Source organism: Pleuronectes platessa, chromosome 16 (genome assembly GCF_947347685.1).
Source record: "Pleuronectes platessa chromosome 16, fPlePla1.1, whole genome shotgun sequence".
NCBI classification, from domain to species: Eukaryota; Metazoa; Chordata; class Actinopteri; order Pleuronectiformes; family Pleuronectidae; genus Pleuronectes; species Pleuronectes platessa.
Window position 1 is genome coordinate 18,059,933 of NC_070641.1, and position 26,628 is coordinate 18,086,560.

Genomic DNA, 26,628 nt, shown 5'->3' on the forward strand with positions numbered 1-26,628 from the left:
TTTCTACAGACTGTTTTCCAATTCAATTAAATTTTTATAGCGCCAACCGATATCTGTTGTCTCAAGACACTTTCCATAGTAAGGTCGAGACCTTTTAGATTATAGAGAAATCCAAGAGTTCTCACAATGAGGTGGCACTCCCTCATTAACTGGAAGGAACCTGTAGAACCAGTCTCAATGTGGGCGGCAATCATCCTCAACCGGTCTGGGTGAGCAGAGAGATTATTTTGATTAAATGTTCAAATGCTGGTTGTGCGCATTTGGAAAACATCAACAAAACAACAACATGTTACAAATGAGAAAACTCCGGATACAGAAAACTGGAGACCAAATTCCATCAAACAGGCTCTTAACATACATGAAGTCTATGAATCAAACCAGACGCATTATTTTATTTTAAAAAATGCCTTTTATTTTGTCTGGGAATAATAACGTCATGACACAGGTTCACCATCAACAATATATGCTTTATTCCTCAGGAAATTTGAAGTATAAAAACAAAACAAGAATAATCATATGAAATAGCATAATATCATGCAGGGATGGTAACATATATTCTGTTACTATAATCTAGTGACAGTTGAGGAAGAGCATTTTCTCCCACATGCTTGGCCCTGACATTCTTTCAAAGATAGGAGTGTATATTTGGTCTTGAGTGGATTTTACATATCGATACAGTGCTTTCTGAAGTCCGTCAGTCCATTACCATCTGGTCCAGTGTCAGTTGAAGTGAGTAAATGGAGGTTAATCCAGACTGTGGCACAGTCGGCCATGGTTCATGATGTTTTACTCTAAGACAGAGATGAGAGTCCGTGCTGCAGTGGCTCAGTCCCTGCAGTCGTCTCGCTGTCGTCCTGTGGACACGGGTCTCTTCAGATCATTGTTTATATTGGAGGTTGGCTTCAACTGGAACGAGACAGCAGAGCATTGGATTGAGGACACACATACGGTGCAGTGGTTGTGTGGTTGAGCATGATGACTTTATTAAGGGCAAGGAAATGCTGTATATGTGCTTGTGTATGTAGCCTCTCTTACTGGCATAGTCCTGCGGCGCCATGGGCCTGGACAGGACCTGTCTGAGAGCATCCAGCCACTCTCTCTGCTCCCTCTCCTGCTCGCACATGAAGACAAACTTTCGCTCGGGGGTCTCCAGCATCATGCCACACTGCCACTTGTTTCCCCGAGCATTCTTCGGGATGCACGCCCTCACAGAGTAACCGTTGCTCTCGGTGCCGACGAAAATGACCCCCAACTCCTCTGCGTCCTGCATTGACAGCGATGAGAACATGAACGTCAGTCCCGGTGCTAGAGAGCCATCGTTACAGTTGGATTGAGAAGAGGGTTTGTCCTCACCAGCGGGCCTTTGAAGTAGAACAATTTCCTGTTTTGAGAGTCCAAAATAAACCACCTCTTTTTGAACAGCTCCTTCTGCTGTTGAAGAAAAGCATGAATTGTGAAAACCTGATATCAATAAATGATAATACTTAAACATTTTCCAACTAAGCTGCAATTCTCAACTCGAGACAAATGTGATTGTGTGTGTCTGTCTTAACTTGTCTTTCTAAAGTTGTGAAGTTATTTTAGGGTTAAGACTTGATGTTGGATCTAGCATTAGAGTAAAGTTTACGTTATGGACAGGATTAGGCGTTTTGTTGTAATGGTTAAAGTTAGGGTACGTAAGGGACGTGAATAGGAGTGTGTGTGTATATGTGTGTAGGAGGAATAAGAACACACATTCAAATGCACGACTTAGACACACTGTCATAAACAAGAAACCTACTAGTGGCCCCGTCTTTTCCATGTATCCCTCTTTGAGGTAGTTTCTTGTTATCTTTGGTATCAGCTGTGAAAGAGATGTAAAGAAAAAACACTTATGTAAGGCTTCAAAACATAAAAGCAAAAACAGGCAGGTTTCTATTCTAACTGCTGTTGACTAGTAAAAACAAAAAAATGAATACAATCGCTATGAATTAATTATTTTCAAGTATTTAAAGAGCATGCACTTCCAGAATCGGCTGAAACACAACTGATTCTTACTTCTTCATCGCTCCCAGTCGGATATGCTGTTTTCAGATATGCATAGCGAGCAGCGCGAATGGCGTTGTACCATGTGACTATTTCCTAAAAGAAATAAAGAACAGAGTGTTTATCCAGAGCCCTATTGCCACAGTGTGACGTATGCTATAAAACCTATGCAATAACAAAATCATGCAGTCCCACCTCAGGTCTCTCGTGGTAGACATAGAGGTTCCTGGTGTGATCGGCGTCTTGGTAGGTGAGCTGCAGCCCGTGAGGATGACCAATCTTCTCCGGCTGAAAAGTGGCGTTCAGGTCCTTGATGGAGATCACAGCTTTGGGGCCTTTGGACTCCTGGATCACAAATATACAGACATCAGTTTGTTAGTGGCATGTATCCAACTGTTGGATCGCCTTTAAATTAGGTGAGTTTTTTCAATTTTGGTCTAAGTGGAGCATAAAAAAATTCAACAGTGATTAACTAGCAGTGTAATTTGTGTATTTTTAAAAGAACTAGAATAATGACCCTGAGGTTGAATGCCTCCGCCAACCAATAATATGAGGTGACTGTGACCTTTGACCAGTGAAATCTGATCAGTTAAAAGTGAAAGTGAAAACTCTTTTGTGAGGTCTACATAACTTGACCCTCTACCTTCAACCACACAAATCGAATCAGTTTATCTGTGACTCTAAGTGAGCATTTGCAAAAATGATTTGAAAGGATTCTCTTGAAGTGGTCTTGAGATATTGTGTTCACAGGGTCAAGGACACATTGACCTTGACCATCAACATCGAATCTTTTATCCTTGAGTTTAACCTAATGTTTGTACCAAATGGGATGAAATTCCCACAAGGCCTTCTTGAGATATTGTGTTCATGAGACATTGGACAAACAGATAACATAATCCCTCCGTCCACTGGCTGTCGTTGGTTTGGAGAAGCAATGAAGTTAAAACATCGGAGGGAAGCGCTTTAAGTTACAGAGGAAACTGATCAAATCAGATCAACTTGACATCACATCTGAAGAATATCACTATCACTAGAAATCTTAACGTAATAACAGTTTAAATCGTGTCAAAAAGAGAACTACTGTTGGTTGTGTCACATGGTGCAGGTCAACTGTGCCCGAGCTGCAGGGAACTCACATTTTCCTTGTTGTAGTAAGTCAGTGTGAATTGACTCTCTGACAGCACGAACTTCCTCTTCAAAAACTGTGTGTTCTCTTTTCCTTTCTTCCACAGCCACCCTTCATAGAAACCTGGGATCAGTCCAGCACAACTGAGTCACAGGGGTTTCAGTGCAAACATATCTCACTCCAAAATTCATATATTCAGACATTTGGCAAAGCATGATAACCCCTCACACTTCATTATGCAAAGAACAGGCTTTCCCTCCACAGTTGTGCATATGAGGAACCACATCGTTCTTATTTTTTTTAACCAAACCGCCTGATAGAGATTAACGATCCGCAGTTAACACGTGTCAAAAAATAGAACGTATGAACACATCACCTGTTGTGTATGGAATTGGTGGATACTTCATTTCCCCTTTGAATTCCAATCTCTCGTATTTGGCCAGGATCCACTGCTCTCTCAGGACCCTGCGGTTTCAAGAGCAAACATGAAACTATTCCAAGATGAGGAACTAACACATTGAGATTTGATGTTGAAATTCAGGCATATTCTAATTTTAAAGTCAGAAGTCAGGTCTACTTCTTTGTGGGATTGCCCCGTCAGCAGACTGTGGCTGGTCATGAACGTCACACAACCAAACAAATAATCACGGAGACATTACACAATCACAAAGCCAGTTTTCTGAGGAATTGGAACTTCCTGGAAAATGACTTACACAGAGTCCTTCTCCTTGGGCCGATAGTAGTACGGTGGAACAGCTTTCTCATACAGGGCCTGGGCGCTGGCATTGCCCTTGGATTTCATGAACTTCCCAGGTCCCGAGAAGACACACTCATACACATTACACATCTCCAGTTGATCCTCTCACCTGAAGCATTGCTGTGTTGTCATAGCAGTAATAACAGGGAGGAAAAAGCAGCCGGTATACCTCCACCAGCTCATCATCCCAGAAGTCCAGCCTGATGGATTTCACGTGGCTGGACAGGCTGCGGTGGACGCCAGAGCAGTTCAGACACACAAACACACCCAGCTTGTAGGGCGCCCAGTCTGGATCTGAGGTGTGCCGAAGACAAGGGATCTAAATTCAACCATCACGTATATACTGCACTATAGTAATTACGTGCAGTTTTGATGTCCATTGTACTTTACTTAATACTTACTACAGTACTTTGTTTGTTAGAGTCCAACACTTTTGGGTTTGGGATTCCGTACATAAATGCAGAGTGTGGGTTTGGCCTCATAAAACTTGTTATACACAGAAATTTGTTTTTATAGTTTACCAACTTTAATTAGTCAAACAGCTTGTTTATTTTTTCAAATTCAAGTTTTAGTTTCATAAAAAATATTGATTGTGGGCCTAAGAAGAAAATCTATGAACAAGATGAATATAATAAACCAGTGTTTGTGGAGCCATTAAGACTCAACAGCTCTGAACGAAGGAGCTCAGACAGTTTAACAGCCACAAGAATATGAGTAACAAGCCAGTGGGGAAAGGTTTGAAGTAGAAATCAGAGCCTCTTTAACATTCTAATGCCACTAGTTCTTCATACACATCTTTTTAGCCTGATTGTTGACATGTATGATCTAAAAGGGAAATCAGGAATTAGAAAATGAAGAATGAACCGTCACTGTGCATTCACAAAGCATGAGCAAATAATTCAGTGACTAGATGAAGCACAAATGTAAACCATAAAGCAATATATATAACATTTTACTATTTTTTATTCCATTTTATTGTTGCCCTTCTTTTACCTTCACTTCTTGAGTCTGATATATACACAATTTAACTTCAGGTCCATTATTATTCACAGAAGAGAAATTTAATCAGAAAGATAATCACTGAAGGAACCAGAGATAAAATAAAATGTGTGATCACATTGACATAATGGAATCTTTCTTCGCCACATGAATGAGCAGCACACTGTTAGATGACAGATCTCTTACCTGATGCGCCGCAGTCTGCACACAGGCTGTTGTCCGGCAGCTTCACGAGCTCCAGTAAGATCTTTTTGTTTCGCTCTCTGTTTGCCATGTTGCTACAAAGCCAGGGTTTCTTCTCTCACAGTGATAAATCCCTCTCTCTAAACTGAGCATGGTGGTCACATAGCTTCACACAAAAGGGAAAAAAGTAGTCGCGACCAAAAGTGGAACTTGCCACAGAGACGTTCAGTTTGTTACAACACAGGGCAACCCTACCTTCTCCTTCCTCCTTTGGAGCGAGTCCAGCCGCACTGACAGAAACAGATTGTTGAGCTTTATTCACCGAGGTTTTCCTTGTTTTCTTAAATCAACCGGTTCATGCGCTGAATGCTCTTTGAACTTCATCCATAAGATGACACAAAAGGAACCTGTAAAACCGGTCCTGCCACTGCGCACATTTCAGAAGTGATAACTACACATGATGCAAACCAGGCACGCAAATTCATTCACCACCACCGGGAGAGGATAGACACGAGTCAAGGGAAATGAATAATGAGGCCTGTCATTTTCTGTTGTGATAATCCTTTATTTGATCACAACTAAAACCCATTGTGTTTGTGTACAGAGTTAAAACTGAAAAAATAAGAAATAATGGACTGTGATGTGTGAAAGTGTGAAATAAGGCAGAATCTTGTGTAAAAAAAGCTGCTTTTTATGAATGTGAATAAAAACAAAATCCTAAGTGCATCAACAGTACTTTGTGTGGAGACTATTTATACACAGCCTTTACAAAACCAGAGGAAATGTCTATTTTACATGTTAATCTGTTAGAAATATTAACACTTGCTCCCCAAAAGCAATTTCTACTTGATAAAAAACACTTTGCAAAGTGCAAAGCAAATTCATAAATGAGGCTACAAATTACTACTGTACATAAAACCATCACACACAATCCAGCACCCCTTAATATTACAAAAGATTTCTTCAAAATCACCATAAGAATCAGTCAACACTTTAGCTGTGCACTTGACTTCAGTGATTCAGTCATTTCCATCTTAGAGGAAACTGTGTGGAAACGCCACCAGACAGTGTTTAGTGTACACACATGTCTGACCACCTCATTTCTCTGAAGTAGGGAGCATGAAACAAAAGGCAACACGGATTAAAGTTGCCCAAGTGTCCGTCCCTGTGCTCCTGATGCCACCACACTTTCTGTAAACACATTCTGTGTTAGAGTCTGAGAGCAACATCCTGTGGACCATAAAAGAGAGTGTCTATGATCTCAAGGGCTTCTCTGTGGTTCAGGGGAAGTCTTCGGCGAGGTGCTGTAGTGTGGTTTTGTCAAGACCAAGGTGGATTGCATCAAGGTAGTGCAGAAACCTGGAGGGAAGAAAAAGGAAAAACACAGCTCAGAGCTTTGGGTCTGTGGATGCATACCCATGTACTTGCAGCCTGTCGGTTATTCGCTTGGGATCCAAAGAAAACCCACATCTAAATCGTATTCGTCTGTTTAAGGAGGTTGTAGCCGACGGGACCGAACCAAATATCATTTCAAAAGTTTTATCCGAACCCAGCCAGACCGAGCTCAGGTCGGGTATCCACACTCGTAGCCTGATACTTTTCTCGCTCACTTTTGTGAATAGGATATCAATTTTGGAGACACAAATGATCCATCGAGCTATTCATTTAATATTCATATTCTGTGGACTGTTTCACCAATTCTCACCTCCGTTTAACTTTGCCCTTCTCCTTCAGCCTCTCCGATCTGCAGATGGTGCGTAAAACTGGCAAATAGTCCAGAGCAGCCGCTGGTCTGTTTCCCAGAGCACCAGCAACTCCTTTCAGCGTCAGACCCTCCATTACTTCTCTCCTCACCTGGACCAGCCTGGAACACATCCATACATGTTGACTTTCTTTGAACTGGCTTAGGATTCACATCAATTCTGTTAATGTTTACATTTTATTGAAGTTTAAATGAGGCTTAACATGAAAGAGATTGTAGTAAGACTCACTGTGGTTTGCAGGGACCCTCCTGAGAGAAGCTGTAACCTTCACGATGCGAGGCCACAGGGAGAGTGAGTTCTCCTGCAGCCTGATGTCCAAGCTCTCCTTCCAGCTGTTGGGCTTTGTACCAGGCCTCTGCAGCTGAACACCGACACCTGTGGAAGCTAAGCGCCTCCACGGCAGACTGGATCTCCAAGACGCGCTCTCCCGTCTCCCAGCTCCCTCTGTCAGTCTCGACCCTCGACTCATCCGTCATCCCGTCTTTAACCACTGCACAGACTGGTGTCATTCTACTGTGATTGTCTCCTCCTTCTGGATGCACATGCAAGGAGGAGTCCAAGTAGGACATGTTGTCTAAAAAGTCTGCTATTGATGCTAGACACTGTGAGACTGGGAGACTTTTCATGCGCTCTTCAGGAGTCAGCTGCTTCCTTCTAACCTTTTCTGAAACTAACCTCTCTTTAACTTCCTCCTTCGCCTGAGGATCCCCCTGCGGCTTGGACAATGACAGAAAACTTTCTTCTGAGTCCGAGTCCGAGTTCAGTCCATCTTGGCCAGGCAAACAGTGCCTCCTCTTGTTCTTCTTCATTCTGTTGGAAACTTTAATTGGACTGCCATCATCCGAGCAATTACCGGACTCTGCCACGTGCAGTAACCCGGCATGAGAAAGCAGCGTGTCGGACGGCAGGCAGGTGGATGACAGCTGCTTTTTGGGATCAACAGAAGGGTGGTCTTGTGATTCAGAAACTGATTTCTCTGGCTTGCGGATTGGTGCAGTCAACTGTGTGAGTGGTAGAGGTAAGAGTTTCTCCATATTGGAATAAAGCAGATCAACTCCTCGTCGCCTGCAGTCTATCAGCAGCTCCCAGCAGACCGGCTCCTCCAGACTCTGGCTCTGTTGAAAGCAGATACTCGATCAATATCTTACATCAAGTACAAAATGAATCAACATGAATTTAAACTATATTAAAGAAACCTAGAAGAAGTCATTGCCCTTGCTATGTGCTGTGAAGAGCTCACCTTGAGCAGCTCCCAGATGTCTATCTCAGGTTCAATATTCAGGAGTCCCAGTCTGCTCTCAGTGCAGCCAGTGTCACAGGGAGGGAGAGCGGCCGGGACAGACGTCTCTGTTGCCTCTCCGTCCGTCTCCGGCTTCAGTCCAGCTTTGAAAGTGAGCGAGGGAGAAATAAAAAATCCCATGAAATTAAATAGTTAGTGCTGCACTTTGTTTTAAAATACAACCGGAGCTATGGAAAGTTATAATTAATTATACAGTATAACAGCTAACATATTCCATCAAAGTAAATGCAATGTCACCCCACTTATTATAAGTCTCGACTTAAGAGCTACTCCAATGTTTATAAAAGTAAAAGCTCAGAGATAAAGCTTGGAGCTTGAACCTAACGCCTCTTGTGAAGGATGAATAACATTTTTAACTGCACGTGAATCATTGCATTTTCTAGCACTATGAAATAAAGTCATTAATAACTGCCTCCAGTTATCAACATTTAGATATATATTTGAAGTAGTATTTACAAAGCAGCACCAGGATAAAGGGTATATTATCATCAACATTTTTCCAGATCATCTGCTCACCTTTGTTGTCAGTGTGTGTCTGTGGGCTGGTTATGTGGCGACCCCCTGCACTGCGAGTCCAGAACTGCAGCTGTAGTAAACTCTGCCGGATGTCACAGCCGTTGAGCCTGAGCAGGGAGCTGATGTCTGACAGGTCTGTTCTCATGTCTTCAGCCAGGCACAGCAGCTGCAGGTAGCTGCTCACATTTAACTGGACCAGAGGGAGAGGGGGAAGTTTTTACCATCACAAATTCAAGCGACACCATAGAACCGCACGGTGAAACTAAGAGTGGAACTAAAATTTAATTTACTCACCACTGACGGCGTTTTAAAGTGGATCTCTTCAAAGTAGCCATCGAACATGGCGCTGAAAGCAGGATCTAGGGAAAATATAAAACTTGATTAAAACTCAAAAAACGGACAACACAAGGTAAATCATTGTGTTTGTCCGTGCTCCTACTCCTCACCACTGGTAGTGAGGATGACAGGTCTCTTGGTGGTGGTCATGAATGTCTTGATGGCAGCTAGAAACCCAGAGTCTTCATCGAAAATAACATCCACCTCTTCAAACAGGATGAGCGAGGTGGCCGTCTTCTTGCTCTGTTCTTCACTGTTGTCTTTAGGGGTCGTAGCTGCTGGGGACTTCACTGTGAGGTCTTTATGCTTATTGGCAACCTCATTACTTATTTTCCCAACTTTCTTGGAAGCAGCTACATGAAAAATGGGGTAAATAGACAAACAATGGTAAATTACTTACTATTATAGTGCTTACATTTCCACGAAAGGCATCATCATGATAAAACAAAACATTTGAGACAATGAGAGTGCATGTACCCGTTTGTTCATTCTTCTTAATGTTTAGTTGCTCCTTGTCGGTGGGTCGACCCTTTTTGAAGAAGTTGGCCAAAGAGGTGGGAGCCAGAGCACCTTTTTTGGCACCTCTTGGCGACTGGGGAGGTTTCCTGGGAGAGGAAACCACCCTGCGAGGAGAGTTAGTCTTTCCTGAAGGATGAAGAAGGAAAAACAAGTTTTGAACAGTTCAGCTTGTGCAATTCCAACAACTAAAGTCTGCATTAACAGTATCAGAATTGTTAATGGCAACAGTGCTACTTCTGTCAGCTGTGTATTTACTAGGAGAGGATCCAGGCCTGACAGCGCTGCTGCTTGTGCCGTAGCTGTTGAAGTAGGTGGGTTTGTGGGCGTTGACCCCCTGGCTGTCAACCTGGTGTGACTGAGTGGCTTCCCTCAGCTGGGACAGAATAAGTCGGCCGCTCCGCTGAGACGAAGCGTTCACCTCAAATACCTTGAGAAACCAGAGTAAAGTTATTAGTTTAGTGACGATCCACAAAACAAATGGGTTGCTCAAAACACTTTTGAGGTGTTTGTACCTTGAAGCCCAGCTCCTGGGCACATGCATAGACGGCAGCAGTCTTTCCTATTCCGGTGGGTCCTGTGATCAGCATTGAATTACACATGTCCTCTGCATCCTGCGAGTCCTCCTCTCCACAGTCCCAGTCTGAGTCTGCACACAAAAGTCCATGATGCAGTCAAAATAAATGTACACCAAGCTCAAAGTTATCAAGAGAAAATAAGATTTTCCTTTTTTAAATCTCGTACCCTTGCTTCCTTCCTCTTGTTTCTTGTCTTTCTGCTTTTTTCTCTCATCTCGGTCTGCACGGAGTTTCCATTCCTTCAGCCAACTGTACAAATGAAAAAAGGAAACATGAAGCATTAGTTTACATATTCCTCAGGCAAGCAAATGTATCGGTGGGACCTTGCTATCACGATTTCTACTGAGAAAACTTTGGCTCCAAATGCTAAATATGGCACCCTATGAGTCCAGAAAATTGTAACTTCATTTCTGAATAGTAGGAGTAAGTAGAGACGTGCTGTCTATCTTTATATCTCATTTAAGGTTTAGTCAGTTTAAAAATAATACAGCAGCCATTGTTTTTATGCAGTTAAAGCAACTTATAGTTCCTCACCTGTGCAGCCTCCTCACTGAGGCCGTGTTGCCTATGATGTCACTGGAGTGCTGGGGCTGATATTTTTCTGTCCACAACACTTCCTCCTTCACCACATCTGTAAAACAAACTACACTGAGTTTCGGAGATTCCAACATCGAACATGACAAAACAGCCAGTGGAGTTTTCAGAAGCCAGTTGAATGAATATAACGAACAAACACCTTAACAATGAAGTTGCAAATAACCTCCCGTAAGAAAGTCATTGCATCAGTTTAGTAAATCTAACTACACTATCATTAAGTTCAGTAATAACACATTTGTAACAAATTGAAACTGGAGAAACATTAAAAAACATCATGGTCCACTGGTGTCGGTCTGGGAATTTAAATAGTTTCACTCTTGGATGTAAACTTGCTCTGTCGTGAGATATTTGTTGGACATATCCAGGAGCTTTCTGACACCTGGCTGCCATTTAACGCTCTTCTCATTCCCTGATTGATTAGATATCTTCTCGGTTACTTTACTGTCATTATGTCAGTTTCTTAACTGAATCAGGAACTGTCTTTTTGCTGCCTCACCGTTTTCCACAGTGTCGCCGTCGAGCAAAATCACAGAGTCGTCCTCGGACAAGATGGGAGCAGCTGTGTTAGAGAGCCTGGCTTTCTCTTTTGCCTCCTTCTCCTGCTTGGACCTCTGCACCCGTCTCGAGCGGCCTCCTCTTTTGGTGGGCTCTGGCTCAGACGTGGAAACGCTCTCTTCTGAATGGCCCCGCTGCTTCTTAGCAACCTTCACTCTGCTCTCCCCTTCGTCATCCATCCTCTTCCTCTTGCTTCCTACTGTTGGTGCCGTTTCTAGTAGGTAAAAAACACTGGTCACCTAACTTAATTTAAATGCAGCTCCAATAATAATGCTTTGAGGAAAGTTTGAATATTATTTAACTTCCTTGTAGCTAAAAATGAGAATGTTCATGCAACTGCAGCTTGGGTTAACTGCAACATATCTGCGTTCAGATGATCTAGTGGTCATTCCACTGACCTGAGGCAGAGCTAAGCTGCTGGTGGTCAGTGCGTCTCTTCAGGAAGCGACTGATGAACATCTGAATAGGGAAGGCAGGGTTACAGGTCCTGACTTCCTCGATGAGAAGCCGGCGAACACTTTCAGAGATCTCAGGTCTCCAGCCCGAACCCTGAAGAGTTAAAAAAAATATGTATTTGATACATCTGCTTTAAAATATCAACTGCTGCTCTGCTAGAAATATTTTCTAACAGCATCTGTTTGTCAACATTGGGGAAATGATTAATATACGAGCAATGCAAATCCACAAAATTCACAGAAATGACATAACCTACTGGAGGGAAAGGAGCATTAATTGTGTTTGCAAGTAGAATCTGACCTTGTAAATGCTCCATAGCAGACAGGCCGCTGCCATTAACTGTATGATTTGTTCTAAAGCATTAACCCTGCTAAAAAGGTGAGTAAATCCCCCACAGACCACGATCACAGTCATGTCAACATACCCTTTCACACAAGTCTCTACGAGCTGGTTCAGTCGTCAAATTCAAGGAGCCACTAACAGATGGAAAGGAGGACGTTGGGCTCCGAAGCGGTTTCAGTTGAGACAGTAACGGAGATTCAGGCCACGGTAGATTCCAAAGAGGGCAATCTGTAAATACAAAACTAAAAGTTTAACCTTGATATGTTGTGTCACCTGCCCCTAACAGACACTCAGAGCTAAGAAACACACTTAAATAAACATAAACATGAAGATGAGTGTTGTTCACACTTGTGTTTACTCGAGTAACAAGTAATAAAAAGGAACCACCTACCCTTTGGTGGTTGCGTCATGTGTATGACTGGCTGGAAGGAGGCGCAGGAGACAGAGTATGCCTCTTTTGTGGCAGCGGTCTTGGCTATCTGCTTCCTGAAGGTCTCTGGGAGACCACTCTTCAAAAAGTCTCTTCGAGCCTTGAATTGCTCATCGTCCTGGGAGTTGTCAGAGCCCTCTCGGCTGCCCTCATCAAAGATTGAAATCACTCCTGACACCTTCCTAGAACTCTTCTCTTGGCCCAGTGAGGCCCCTTTACAGGCTATGAGAGGAAATACAGCACCATTAAATGATATGGTACAGATTACAGAATATGAAACAATAGCTTGTTTGGGGTGGGAGATCTACCTGGGACAGCCTTGGTCTCTTTGCCAGCTGGTGAGGGTTTGCCAAGAACATCATTTAGACTTCGCAAACGTTTCCGGGCTTTACTCTTTTCTAGTGCCACCCGAGTGGCAGTCTTGTCCTCCTCCAGGCAGATGATAGAATCCTGACAAAACAAATCACAATCCTTTCAGAAAACCAATCAGTGGATTCAAAAAGTATTAACACCTAATGTTATCGAGACAAGTGAGGAAAGGGTAGTGCTCGTCAGGAAGATGACAGGGCCAGAAAAGTCTCCTGTGCTTATTAACAAAAGGAGTCAGACCCTAGCACTGCCTGCTTGAGCAGATATTCACACCACTAACACAAAGTAATTTCAAAACTATATCACTAAAAACTGATAATGAAATTTCCATTATTTTACTATACCTCATTTTCAGAGTAGCTCTTCTTAGAGGACGCCTCATTTCGTGACGAACGCCTGGCAGCACTTTTCTTACTCTGCTGTATCACTTTGGCTTTCTCCACCAACTTCTTTGCTTGCTTCCTTTTTTTTGATGTCTGAAAAAGATACAAAATTATGAAAATTATTATAAATATATTTTTACCTTCCTAAGTGCATTACATTGAGAATTTGTCTAATTCATAAGACAACCATTATACTCACTTTAGTGGCTACAGACGTGTTAATGCCACTTCCACTTTCAGCCTTTGACCCAGAAACATTTCTAAGGATCCTAGTAAATTTAATCCTTGTGAAAAAAGAAACATTTATTCAACAAAAAAATCATAACCAACATTAAAATATATATTTCCATTTGCCAGATAATTAGGTACACATAGCCATGGCCACAGCAGTCTTATAATGAATAAACCCACTTTCCTGTTCTAGGCTTTGGTTTATGTGCGGCTGTTGAATTATGCTGTGTAACACTGCACATTCCCTGATTTTACTAAATACTAGTTTTTTATAATTTCAATGGGTGGTCATGCTTCAATATTTGTCACACATTTAATGTTTATTTTCTTTTATGGCTGTGATTTTATCGTAATTTATTTCTATGTTTTTGTTTGCAAATCACTTTGTAACTTTGTTTTGAGAGGTTCTATATGAATAAATATTTTTGTTTATACTGAAGACGTTAGGTTAAATAAAACAATCAGCTCTTTGTTCAACACAGAGCAATTCAATCCCACCACAAACTGCAGCCTCCAATTGATCATACTGTTGAATTAACAAACACTCAAACAGTTTTCTTGCAATCTAAACATTATAACCTTCCTAACTGCCATAATGATTTCAAAAGCTTGCACTGTTCAAATCACAACTATGAGCATGTGTTACCTGATTGGACTTTCTTTTGTGTCAGGCTCAAACACCATCTCTGCTACAAAGACTCCGTGCTTGGACTTCCGTGTCTTTGGGTTGGACATCTGCACAGGGCAGTCGGGGGAAGCAGCAGAACCAGCAGCATCCTTTGACTTGGAATGTTTTCTGGTTTTTCTTACAGGAGTGGATTTGGTTTCTTGCTTGACTAAAGTCTCTCTTCTGGACCTCCTCACAGGTGGGATGGCGGGCTCCTCTTCTTTATCATCATTGATCATGACTACCGGTTCTTCCACTGGAGGAGGAGGAGCATTGGCCACAGTAAGGGAGGTGGTGACAGCATCATTTTCGTCCTTAGCCTTCTTCCTGCCTTTTCTTGCTGGTTTCTTTTTAGGTACACTGTTTTCCTGAGAGTCAGCCGGGACTTGCTCAACAGTGAGAGGGATGACGCTGTCTTCCTCAGCATCTTTCTCTGCTGCAGCATCTGAATCCTTCTCTCCAGGTTGCTTTTGCTTGCCCTGACACTTCACTGGTTTGGTTTTGGACCCGTCCAGGCTGGGCTGTTTGAAGGCAGCCATGAACTGCTTCCTCTCCACCACGGTGCACTTCGGCGTGGATTCACTCTCAAGCACAGCCAGCTCTAGGTCCTCCTCTTGAAGAACCACATTGGATTTCCTTTTGACACTCGACATGGTAGATGGAAGTTGGTGTTCAGCTTCTGTCGGAGGAGATGATGATACTGCTTCTCCAGGGCTCACTGGCCCCTTTCTCTTGCTAAAGATAGAAGCTAACTTTCCAACAGACTTGACTGCTTCCTGTTTGGGTGAGACTGCATGCACCTGAGCCTGGATGGTTACAGTTCGGGGTGAGATTTGGATTAATGTCTCCTCAGGCCCTACAGTTTTCAACTGATCGTTTTTCATTTCCTCTGCATATGATGTGATTTCACTTTCCTTGTCTTTGCCCTCTCCATCTTTGTCCCGACTCTGACTTCGCACAAAATCCTCATAGGATACTGTGACCGTGCTGTGTCTTGACTGTAAGGCCTGATCTTCATTAATCTCCATGTTAACCTCACACAGAGAGGTCTCTGCCTCGTTATCCTCTGGTTCTGGTTGCTTTGCCTCCTGTTGATGCTTCTTCTTGGAATTCCGTGCACCAGTTTTAGCCTGTTTTGCCTTATCTCTCGCAGGTACAGGTGGAGATGAGGGCATGCTCTTCAGCTCTGGTTTAAGTTTGTTACCACACTGGAAACCATTGTCATGATCATTTTTTTCAGTCTGTTCAACAGTGACACTCCTCTCTGATGTCCCAGCACTGTCAGAAGTCTCGGCACTAAGCTGGGCCAACAGAGCTGCTGTATCACTACCAAGCATCCCACAGCTACTGGTCACCTCCGCTGCTGAGTCTTTGCACTGCTCTGGTTCATCTGTAATCACGCAGTCCGACTCCCCTGTCGAGCTAACACTTTCAGCCTCCACAAGTCTTCTAGCAGCCTTGATGGCCTTTCTACCCCGTTTCTGAGATGGCGGTTTCACTGCTGCCTCTGAGCCGGTGTGTTTCTCGGTAGACTGAGATGTATGACAGTTCTCTTTAGACTGTTCCGACGGGCTGTTCTTTTCTTTGGAGGACGGAGGTCTCCTGCTAAAGTAGTCCATGATGTTGTTTGACCGAGGAGGAGAGAAGGGTTTCTCCGCAGGCTTGGCCACAGGAGAGAAATAGTTTGTGATTGTCTTAACAACCGGACTGCCACCATCTTTGCGGGATTTCTTGCAAGGCTGTAATACAGGTGACGGAGTGAATCAAACATGAGCATACAAGTGAATGAAGAGAAATGATATGCAACACAACAGCTTTACAATAATCATCATAAAGATACCTGCGTGTCAAAATCCTCAATGACAGATGCCATAGCCACAACACCAGCCATAATTTGAAGAGATCTAAAGCAGAAGAAACATTGTTATGCACATAGCACATAGCAGCAGGTCACAGCATAGCCATCATTCTCCTCTCTGCCACCACCTCCTCTGGGTCAAGGGGGACTCCTAAGCTGGCCTTCCTAATCAGTCTGTCCAGTCTCTACCTGTCAGTAATCAGTCTGTCACGTCCCTTACTTCCCTGTTTGTTATAATCAACACAGGCTAAAAAGTGCCATGAAACGAGGCATGATGTGATAACGAAGGCAATACCCTTACAAGTGCTAGTTAGCAGCAAAACAACCTAAACATAACAGAAGACTTTACAAAATCCTGTAAGAAATTCTTGTGCCAGCTTGCTCCAAGATTACAGCAGCACGACGTACAATAAAATAGAAAACATTGATAACTATAGAATACTAACTCTAAAAGCGTATTGTAAATGCAGAGTAATGCCGAACCAGTGCTTAATAGAAATTATATTAAAATAAGCAAGTTACACGAGACAGATAAACTGATACTACACAAAAATGGAAATAAGTATTTATGATAAATAGGTGTAATATGGAATATTGCACATATTGAGATAGAACGATGTAATTAAAAACTTAAGTATTGCACATGAATAGTATTTTTGCTAACGATTGGTACTGTAGCACATAAAAGAAAAGAATAATATCGCACTTCTGGTGTATATAGTGTTTTCGAAGTGTTTCTTTTATAGGAACCCTTTACTCATCAGTCACTGTATCTGACACTGTAAACATGATCCAGAATCAGCTTTACTTGCCCTGTGTGTGTGTTCCCACACTAGGAATCTGACTCCGGTGTTAACTACACTTTAGACAAATAGACATACAGTAACACAAAAACACACTACAGAGTAACTACTACGTACAAACAAGGAGAGGACAACGGTGCAGAGCAGACACGTATATTGATGTGCTTACAGTCCTGTGAGGTAAACCGTGTATTATGAACAGGCTCACAGGCAGCATATCTAAAAAGTGTGGTATCACTCGGGGGCAGCGGGACACATTGTCCCGACACTCACAGACAGGGACAGGAAAACACTCACCGACGATCCAGAGAAGCGTGTCTCCTAGTCTCAGCCCCTCACGGAGGACACGTTCATTGTGAGGCTCCACGCAAACTTCAGAACAAACAACAACAACGAGCTAGCTACAGTCCGCCGGACGCTCCTTTCACCGCAGCTCCCGACCCTGACCCGCACATGTCGGGTGCCGGCGGTGCGTGGACGCTGACGTTGGAAGGTCGTTTTACCCGAGACGGTTCCGAGTGAGAGTCCACAAGACGTGTTTCTGGACGGGCGCTTTCAAAATCGCGCCAGAACCCGCCGTGGACGAAGAGCGCCAAAATACGCGTGAACTTTGGCATCGGCCGATTCCGCCAATCACGGAGGAGCGGCGCGCCCGTCATCCGCTGACGTAGTTCCGCCCTCAACAAAGATGGCGACCGGAGTCGTGGTTCGAGGGGGGAGGATAAAGTGACAGCGACCTCTACTCGAGTCTCCAGCTCGTCTCCGTCCATTTCTCGACTTTCCCTCCCGCTCCTTCGTAGCTCTGGTCCCGTGTCTCTTTTTACATTCACTCCCTGGCCTGTTCGACATGTCGGAGTACAGCACGGTCCCGCCGCCCGGCTCCGGGGCTCCTCTCGGCGGACAGGCGGCTCTCGGGAACGGATCTGCGGCCATCCAGAAAGATGCGTTCGCGGACGCGGTGCAGCGGGCCCGGCAGGTGAGGGGTGAGATGGGCTGTGTGGACGGAGGGTTAGCTAACCTGTTAGCTTCAGGGCTAACCCAGCTTCATGTTTTCACACATAGGTTCACTGTGTAACAACAGCACAACAACGCCAGTGTCACTGCTCGATCTCCCTCAGCTATAAACACGGTGGCGGGTGTCCACCTGCTGTGTTAAGTGGGCTGCACATACGAAAATCAAAATAAGATCGTTGTTAATTAAGTTTATTAGCTTTCTCTAAACTAATGAATAAACGTTAGCACGAGTATAAACTACCTGCAATGTGGTTATCTGTAAATGATCTGGTTCGCCTCCATAAGGTCAGACAACACAACAAAAAGCAAGATTTATTGGAGGCTCCATCATGACCTCCATGTTTTTGTATGTTTACTTCCTGTTATTGTGATATTGCAATAATTGCTGATATCGTTTTATTGCCCTGCTCTAAGAGGCTGATAAAATATAGTAGAGTAATTGAATATTTTTACTTCTCCAACTACAATGTCCTGAGTGAAAACGGAACAAATTGCAGTAATATACTGTGGTGTACATTAGTGCTAGATAAAGGCTGTATAGTGTGATTTAATCTGCTTTCCTGTCTAGAGTTACCTTACAGCATTATATGAGTGTTGACTCACACATCAGAGTAGTTTAGTGACCAAGGGGAACCAGTGTTAGAGCTGGTTCAGAGTTTAAGAACCAGTTTGCCTTTACCAGAGAGCCACGTAATTCCATCACTTTATGCGTCGCTATGTCCATTTCTCTTGAACACAGGCTTTGTCTGTGAGGCTCCATCTTCAGCTGATGAACACACAACAAGGAGACTCTTTCCTCCATGGACAACTACTGCCTCTCTTTGGCATCCATAGTTAACAATTTATTATGGGCATGATTATCCCTGTTCCAAGCGAAGTGTAGTTGCCACGGTCGAACCAGATTTTCTGTCCAAGATCCAGCTCTTTTGCCCCGAACAGGCCCTTGAACTTCCTTGGTGGAAAAGGTATATCAGTGTCTCTGGTGATAATGGTGACTTTTCAACCTGTGCTTCAGATTGCAGCTAAGATTGGGGGAGATGCCGGTCCTCCCGTGAACATCAACGCTGCATCAGATGGCTTTGCATTCACTGCACCGAAACGACAGCTGGAGGATGCAGGTAGCAGTGACCACACTGCCACATCACCTCTTTGTTTCTTGGTTGATGATGTCTTTAGATGCATACGATGTCTTTAAAGCAAATATGTTTTCTCTTCTCTCACTTGACAGATGAACCAGAGAGTAAGAAACTGGCTGCACAAAGTGACTTGGATTCAGCAAACGCACTATGTGAGTTCATCCCAGGAAGGGGTGCTAAGTTTACTGACTCACAGTTGACAATATTTAATATAGACTTCAACTGTCCTTGTCTGTACACATTCGTAACACATAACATCTCTATTTTTCTCTCTGTTACCATCATCTCTCAGCTATTGGTGCACAGCTTGCGGCTCTTGCGCAACAAAGGTAAGAGCTAATAGCTTTAAGTAGATTGGGAAATATTGAGCGGCTTTTGTCATGAATGGGGGGGAAATAAAATTGTGGCAAATAAAATAATAAAAGTCATATCTTTCCTTTTTCCCCCTCTTGTTCTCTCTTTGTCGCTGTGCTCGCTGATGAAGGCCTGCTTCCAGCACAGAGGAGTACAATGTCCCAGACAGCATGGTGGGACTCGGTGAGTGCGGTTTAACTCTTGTCTTTACCCATATTGATGCCACACTGTCCCTATGATGTAAGACACAGCTCGATGCCACTGTTTCGAGAGTGTGACCCGCCCGTCTTCTCTTCCTCCACAGTTATTGGCCGTGGAGGTGAACAGATCAATAAAATACAACAGGAGTCAGGTTGCAAGGTTCAGATAGCTCCAGGTAGTTGCTGCACTTTTGTGGAGTCCAAACAGTTATCCATTGTTTTACAATTTAAAATGTAGTTTTCCTATTGGTTTCACTTATGTCCTGTTTCTGTGTGTGTCCAGACAGTGGAGGCCTTCCAGTGAGGAGTGTCTCTCTCACTGGTTCCCAGGACTCGATACAGTAAGTTTTACATTTTTTGCAAATAGGCTCAATACCAATAAATTTGGTACCATCAGAAAGGGTCACTAATAATGAGGCTGGCCCCGTTAACCTGTGTATGCAAATCACTAAATTAGTCCAACTTGGAGACAGGATACAAACATGCGGTACTGTCTGGCCGATGGTACCGCAGCATCCGGGCCCGCACCACCAGGCTCAGAGACAGTTTCATCCCCCAGGCCATAAGACTTTTAAACTCCTCTCCGTGACATATTTGCATATTTGCACTATTGTTGTTTTATTTTCTCCTCAGCTGTTTAAATATATATTTAGATACATATACTTTATTTTCTATTTTAAATTTTGATATTCTATTTTATTCTATTTTACACTATTTCTATTTTATTTTATAGGTTGTAATTACTTGAGCATTGCTAGAAGAGAGCCTGAGACTCAAGCATTTCACTGCCAGCGACTGCTTAATGTTATTGTTGTGCATTTGACAATAAAAAAATCTTGAATCTTAAATATCTTGAATATCATATTATTAGTTTTGTTGAAGCTCTGAAGCCCCATTCTACCCTGCCATTATTAACTGGTTTATCTATTGACAGCTTTATGACATTTGTTGTACAAATGGATGTCGAGTAACCGCTCAACTCTTCTCTGGCCAGGAAAGCCAGGATGCTGCTGGATGAGATATTGTCACGAGGGAGGGGCGAACCCCCTGCTTCTTATCACGAGTCCACCAATGGGCAGAATGGCAGCGTTCATGAAATGATGATCCCAGCTGGCAAGGCCGGCCTTGTCATTGGCAAGGGAGGAGAGACCATCAAACAGCTACAGGTACGTTGCATGGCTCTTGCCTTAGCATGTTTGGAAACTGTGAGTATCTCAGGATATATGTTCCCACTTTTGCAGTGTAGCTGTATCAGTACAGGCCTTTAAAAACCACGTTGGTCTGTGTGATACTCTAGGAGCGTGCAGGAGTAAAGATGATCCTGATCCAGGATGCCTCTCAGGGACCTAATGTTGACAAACCCCTGCGTATTATTGGAGATCCATACAAAGTCCAGGTGAAACAATTAAAGAATCTTCAAAAGTTTAAATTAAATGGAATTAATCATGGAGTTTAATTATCATATTTATCCCTTTCAGCAAGCCCAGGAAATGGTGGAGGAGATTCTGAGGGAGAGAGACCACGCCGGCTTCAGTGAACGAAATGACTTCAGCTCCCGAATGGGAGGTGGCATGGATGTGAGTGTGAGTGTGTGTGTGTGTGTGGAAATGGGATCAGTTGCTTTTTAACTAAATCTAAGCTTGTACTGTTAATATTTATGTTTTAAACTCAGGTCCCGGTGCCGCGACACTCCGTCGGTGTTGTCATTGGACGCAATGGAGAGATGATCAAGAAAATCCAGAATGATGCTGGAGTTCGGATACAGTTCAAACAAGGTTGGACCCTGTCGTGATAATGGATGATATATGTTTTGTTTTTTTTAAATACACATTTTAGTGATCAATTTTTAAAGAGATTTCAAGAGCATCTGAATAAATTGTTTAATTTTGTGAGTTCAGCACAACAGACTCTCACATTAATATTTTTAAATTAATGTAAAAAATAAAGCTAATGCAGACTGAAATCTTCCTCTCAGATGATGGGACTGGTCCAGAGAAGATGGCACACATCAGTGGGCCTCCTGACTGCTGCGAACATGCCGCCCAGATCATCAACGAGCTGCTGCAGAGCATCCGGGTCAGGGAGGAGGGACAGGGGGTATGGATCAAATTCTCTCACACATGCACAAACTGTCTCATTCTAAAAGAGCTGTAGTCATGAGGCTCTCTCCTCCATCTACAGGGTCCTCCAGGCATGCCTACAGGCAACAGGGGCAGAGGAGGCGGACAAGGCGACTGGGGTCCCCCAGGAGGGGAAATGACCTTCTCTATTCCTGCCCACAAGTGTGGGCTTGTGATTGGCCGGGGAGGTGAGAATGTCAAGTCTATCAACCAGCAGACAGGGGCATTTGTGGAAATCTCACGACAGCCGCCACCCAACGGAGACCCCAACTTCAAGCTGTTTATCATCAGGGGCTCACCGCAGCAGATCGACCACGCCAAGCAGCTCATTGAGGAAAAGATTGAAGTAAATATGTTATCCTTTTGTTTGTACTTTTGAAATGAGATGCCATTATTTTCATAGACTTGTATCTTCACATGATGTGTGACTTTGATGTGTCCCCCAGGGTCCTTTGTGTCCTGTGGGCCCAGGGCCAGGTGGACCAGGTCCTGCTGGTCAACTGGGTCCCTACAACCCCAACCCCTACAACCCTGGACCGCCTGGGGCCCCTGGACCACCACAGTAAGTGTCGTTCAACTTATGTGTAACATGGGTTAGACATAAGTCAGAGCAGCAGATCCTTTAGAGCATCTTTGATAATAATAAAACCTTTCTCCTCAGTGGTGGTCCTCCAGGTCCTCACCAGTACAATCATCAGGGCTGGAGCAACACCTACCAGCAGTGGCAGCCCCAGGCACCCCAAGACCCCAGTGAGTCTCCTTTGAATTCACCGCTTCTCCTGAGTTTCCTGAGATTAACATTTATTTTTACCCATCTTAGCAACTTATCAACCTCACCACAGTATTTTCATCCCAGGTCATTTTCTGACCCCTCCTAGTCCTTTCTGATGAGTAATCTTTTTGCGAAATCTGAGAAAGGTACACAAGAGCACTGATGTGTTGAGATGCAGTTTCTGCACTTAAAGCAGTTCTGGCTAACCATGTCTCTGTTTTCCCCCTGGTATCCAAGCCCGGTCTCCAGGCCAGTAGCAGGGGCTCACCCTCACCCTATGAGGACCTCACCCCCTCCACCCTGCGTCTTTTCTAGGCAAGGCAGCAGCTAATGACCCTAACGCAGCCTGGGCGGCATACTACGCTCAGTACTACCAGCAGCCGTCGGGGGCTGTGCCGACCCAGTACCCTGCAAACCCAACTGGAGGAGACCCCACATCAGGCGACCAGACCCAGCCCGCACAGACGCCGGGGGGGCAGCCAGACTACACCAAGGCCTGGGAAGAGTACTACAAGAAGTTGGGTGAGACAGAGAAGATCGTCTGTAACTTTCTCTGCTGTTAAAAAGCTAATTAAATTAGTTTTTTACCTTTTTAATTTATAGCATTTTAATGAGCACTTAAATATCATCATGTTCATCAAGTGAATGAACTAAATCAAACTTGAATTGATGTGTAATCAATTCCTCCTTTGTGTGTCACCTCCAGCCCAGACAGGAGGCTCTGTCCCTGGCTCTGCGGCCACAGCTCCTGGAGCAGCGGGGGCAGCGGCATCCACAACGGGAGGTCAGCCGGACTACAGCGCAGCCTGGGCCGAGTACTACAGGCAGCAGTCTGCGTACTATGGACCGACAGGACAGGCTCCTGGGCAGCCAGCCCCTCCCCAGCAAGGATAGGTTGGTACTGAGGCTGTCGCAAGGTGTTCATCCTCTTTCTTTAGAGTCATCTGAGATAAAAAATTTAATTCATACAATTTGCAACATGTAGTAAGAAGCTGACCTGTCCATGGTCTCAACCATTTGTATTTTAGACGCAGTGAGAGTTCACAGCAGAAAGTCTCAACCAAGAAGACAGGACAAAGAAGACAACCCCGAACTTTGAGCCAGGATCTACGCTGTTAAGTTTTAGTTTTGTTTTAATTTTTCATTTGTTCCAAGTGAAAGTCCAATTCCTCCCCAGCACCAAACACCCCTTGCTTTTTAATAAAAATGTGAGCCGAGCAGACGTTGTAGTGTTTTGCTCCCAAGGGAAGGGATAAGACTGATGATCCCCTCATGTCAGGTACACACAGCTTTTTAAAACCTCTACATACATTTACATTTAACATTATAAACAACGGAAGCCTTGAAATGCCAGATCTTCATTCTCATATATCTTTTATTATCTTCTTATGAAAACTAAGTCATTATTAAACCCTAACCTACATATCTGAGTCATATATTTACTAAAATGCTGAACTCCAATCACCTTGTGTATTTGGTAAGGTAGAAATCCACGGAATTCCTTTTTAAAGCTCATTTGTTTGCTCATTGTTGTGATTTTTGTTTTTCCGTTTCCTCTAGTGAGGCTTGCTTGCCACAAAAACACTTTGTACGAGCGAAACAGGTTTACTGAGATTCTATCATTTTGATTTGTGCATGTGGGATGACTAATAATGATAAAAAAAACACCAGAGATAGATGATAAATGAGCAGGAACACCCTTCACCTGCAGGGGAGCTTCAGTCTGCCCTCTACTGGTGACATGCAAGACCTTAACTGTGTGCTGATGTGGAAGTATGTTCCAAGATGTAAAGCCATGAGTTGTTTGATGGATGAAGAGTAGAAATCAGGATTTAAGAGTAGTTTTTTTTATCTCTTGTAGGTTGAAGGAATGAACAGCCTTACTACAGGTTATGCATCTTTGTTTTGCCTCAGATGAAAGTATGTTAGGATCATTTAAACTATTTTTGCTTGCCTCTGTTCATTTTGTAGTTTTAATCACCTTTATGTTCATCTTCAAATACCCATTTAGGGTTAGACACAAACAAACGCCGGCTTACTGTGGATGGAGGGCCAAGATGATGAGGAAAAATATGATTTAAAGTTTGATCAGCTTTGTGTTTTATATTACTGCTCGAGATTGTCAGGCCTTTTAAAGCCAACATATACATCTGGTGGGTTTTCACCTTGAAGCAACTGCAAATGTGTATTTTCCATGCAGTGCCCTGTAATGTTTTCACGTGGAGGTTTTGTCGCCCCCTGTAGGTCTACAACAGGAATATTTTGCATATGGCGACATTCAAACCGTCCACTCAGCTGTTTCACCTCAAGGCTGCACGTTTTGCTTTTTACTGTTTGAAGAATGCCAACGAGAACCTGATGATCGTTTCGCACACAGCTGTCGTTTGTGTGCAAAATAATTCAATCTAGTCTTCCAGTGTGTCCCATTTCAAGATATATTACACATGTACACATATTCAGCAATATTAAAAAAAAGCTGTTGGACGTGACTACTGATTTATCAGGTATGATTCTTGTATTTTCAGCGCCATCCTGTGGCAACAGTGTTGATATTGTTAATAAATGACCACCAGCAGCAATACTAATTAAAAAGGGGCATATGTCAATTACTTAAATGTGTGAACGTTTGTTGTCGCGTTGCTTGCACATGTCTGCAGATTCTATAAAACTAATGCAAAGATGATGAAAGCCCATTTATTCACAAACAAAGAAGATACCGTTATAAAGATCATCCATCTTTTTAAAAAGGGTAACTGAACTACTCAATAGAATTTTAAAAAATGTGGATACTTTAAAGGTAATATTGTGTATTTTTTACTTTATTATATCAACTTTGATCTGAGTTTCCCATATTAAGTATTTCACAACAGAGCAAGATTGTGGCGGCTGCGAGTAAGAAACCATCCTGTTCTCATCCTTCACCATAACACTGATGTAGGATGTAGTTCACTACTCTCATGAACTAGTTAAAAGTTCCGTTCATACAAGTAAACATGAATAGTTCACGTTCATAGTTCACCATTTAAATTCTGAACTAGTTCATATTTCAGTTCATTTCATAGTTTTAAGGTGGACAGTGAGAATGAAAGACTTAACTTGTTAAAGAAAACCTTATCCATCACTACCCCTTGCCTTTACTGTCGGAATGTTTATCAGACAGTGTGTAAAAATCCCTCAGATAATAATAAGGTGCATCGGATCTCGGATGTAGTTGCTGAATCTGCGTCTCTGCTTTCTCTTGCCATCTGTATATGAGACCGAGAGCTGTTGTGTTGCAGGTATGGCCTGCCCCTTTAAGGAAAGTTTGTAGTGTGTGACGTAGTGCACCAGGGTATTGTGGGAAAATATGCTAAAACTGTGTTTATAAGGAGAAGTGACGGAGCACCTAGAGGTGATGCGAGTGTTGCTCCTGCTGTATATCCGAGAAATAAAGTGGCCGCATTCCAAGTAAAGAAACATCTCCTCCTCCTTCTTCACGGAGCGGTCCGGACGGCTGGTTACCGGCCAGACAGCGAGCCAAGATAACCAGTGACAGGGGCGGCTCCTGGTACAGGCGACATAGGAGACTGATTTATCATGACGTGACACATGCAATGTAAAACGATGCATTAACGTCACACCATCATCCTCTAACCCCGGGGACGCACCGGAGGTAGAAGCGCTGTGAAAAGCGCTCCGCCTCCTTTCCTCGCCCAAGTTAAATACTTTGGCTGTTCCACCGGAGAACCAGGAAGTGCCGCAGCCACACACACAAAAGCACATAATCTCCTGTGGGGGGGCGGCTACAGGCTTGCGTAGGTTAGTCACCTGTGAAGACCAGCATCATTTACCCCTCAGCCAGCGCGGAGAAATGATGATGAAATGTAATACAAAAAAAAAAAAAAATACTGCTTGCAGATCCTGCGCAGAAGCCCACTGCGCACATTCTGCGCAGAAGCCCATTGCGCACATCCTGCGCAGAAGCCCACTGCGCACATTCTGCGCAGAAGCCCACTGCGCACATCCTGCGCAGAAGCCCACTGCGCACATCCTGCGCAGAAGCCCATTGCGCACATTCTGCGCAGAAGCCACTTGCGCACATTCTGCGCAGAAGGCCACTGCGCACATCCTGCGCAGAAGCCCAATGCGCAGGAATTGCGCGCGCAGCTTTTTAAAATTTTTTTTTAATTAAATTAAATTTTTTACTGTTTTTATATTTTATTAATTTAAATTAACATAGTGTAAGATATTTTGCAATTAATA

At 43.5% G+C, this 26,628-nt stretch overlaps 3 protein-coding genes across 9 annotated transcripts; 1 reads left to right on the forward strand and 2 right to left on the reverse strand.

The window, feature by feature from the left end:
* Positions 1-446: 446 nt before the first annotated feature.
* On the reverse strand, positions 447-5,561 carry adap2 (ArfGAP with dual PH domains 2). Of its 4 annotated transcripts, XM_053442872.1 has the most exons (12): positions 5,346-5,561; positions 5,094-5,256; positions 4,078-4,202; positions 3,865-3,956; positions 3,528-3,616; positions 3,162-3,274; positions 2,221-2,370; positions 2,038-2,121; positions 1,781-1,843; positions 1,354-1,431; positions 1,036-1,264; positions 447-906 (listed from the first exon to the last, which is right to left on the reverse strand). In XM_053442872.1, the coding sequence occupies exons 2-12, from the start codon at positions 5,179-5,181 to the stop codon at positions 878-880; spliced, it is 1,140 nt and encodes a 379-aa protein (XP_053298847.1). In that variant the 5' UTR covers positions 5,182-5,256; positions 5,346-5,561; the 3' UTR covers positions 447-877. The 4 variants fall into 4 exon arrangements, with proteins under 4 accessions (XP_053298847.1, XP_053298846.1, XP_053298848.1 ...); XM_053442871.1 differs by having other exon boundaries at positions 5,094-5,560; XM_053442873.1 differs by lacking the exon at positions 5,094-5,256 and having other exon boundaries at positions 3,865-4,202.
* Positions 5,562-5,634: 73 nt separating this feature from the next.
* Positions 5,635-17,358, reverse strand: atad5a (ATPase family AAA domain containing 5a). Its single transcript, XM_053442876.1, has 22 exons — positions 17,088-17,358; positions 15,970-16,033; positions 14,109-15,868; positions 13,431-13,515; positions 13,193-13,324; positions 12,788-12,929; positions 12,441-12,701; positions 12,132-12,277; positions 11,650-11,800; positions 11,193-11,465; positions 10,634-10,730; positions 10,266-10,348; positions 10,037-10,170; positions 9,780-9,951; positions 9,483-9,650; positions 9,116-9,358; positions 8,964-9,028; positions 8,670-8,859; positions 8,094-8,236; positions 7,082-7,968; positions 6,796-6,954; positions 5,635-6,449 (listed from the first exon to the last, which is right to left on the reverse strand). Exons 2-22 carry the CDS (start codon positions 16,018-16,020, stop codon positions 6,371-6,373), a joined length of 5,421 nt encoding a protein of 1,806 aa, XP_053298851.1. The 5' UTR covers positions 16,021-16,033; positions 17,088-17,358; the 3' UTR covers positions 5,635-6,370.
* A 110-nt stretch (positions 17,359-17,468) lies between these two features.
* On the forward strand, positions 17,469-24,995 carry LOC128458638 (far upstream element-binding protein 2). 4 transcript variants are annotated; one of them, XM_053443538.1, is made up of 18 exons: positions 17,469-17,766; positions 18,820-18,922; positions 19,033-19,092; positions 19,233-19,269; positions 19,425-19,477; positions 19,599-19,670; positions 19,778-19,835; positions 20,489-20,660; positions 20,792-20,890; positions 20,973-21,077; positions 21,167-21,269; positions 21,470-21,591; positions 21,676-21,960; positions 22,061-22,176; positions 22,276-22,364; positions 22,702-22,908; positions 23,093-23,303; positions 23,415-24,995. In XM_053443538.1, exons 1-17 carry the CDS (start codon positions 17,638-17,640, stop codon positions 23,278-23,280), a joined length of 1,998 nt encoding a protein of 665 aa, XP_053299513.1. In that variant the 5' UTR covers positions 17,469-17,637; the 3' UTR covers positions 23,281-23,303; positions 23,415-24,995. The 4 variants fall into 4 exon arrangements, with proteins under 4 accessions (XP_053299513.1, XP_053299512.1, XP_053299514.1 ...); XM_053443537.1 differs by having other exon boundaries at positions 23,093-23,280; XM_053443539.1 differs by having other exon boundaries at positions 20,973-21,071; positions 23,093-23,280.
* Positions 24,996-26,628: the final 1,633 nt, after the last annotated feature.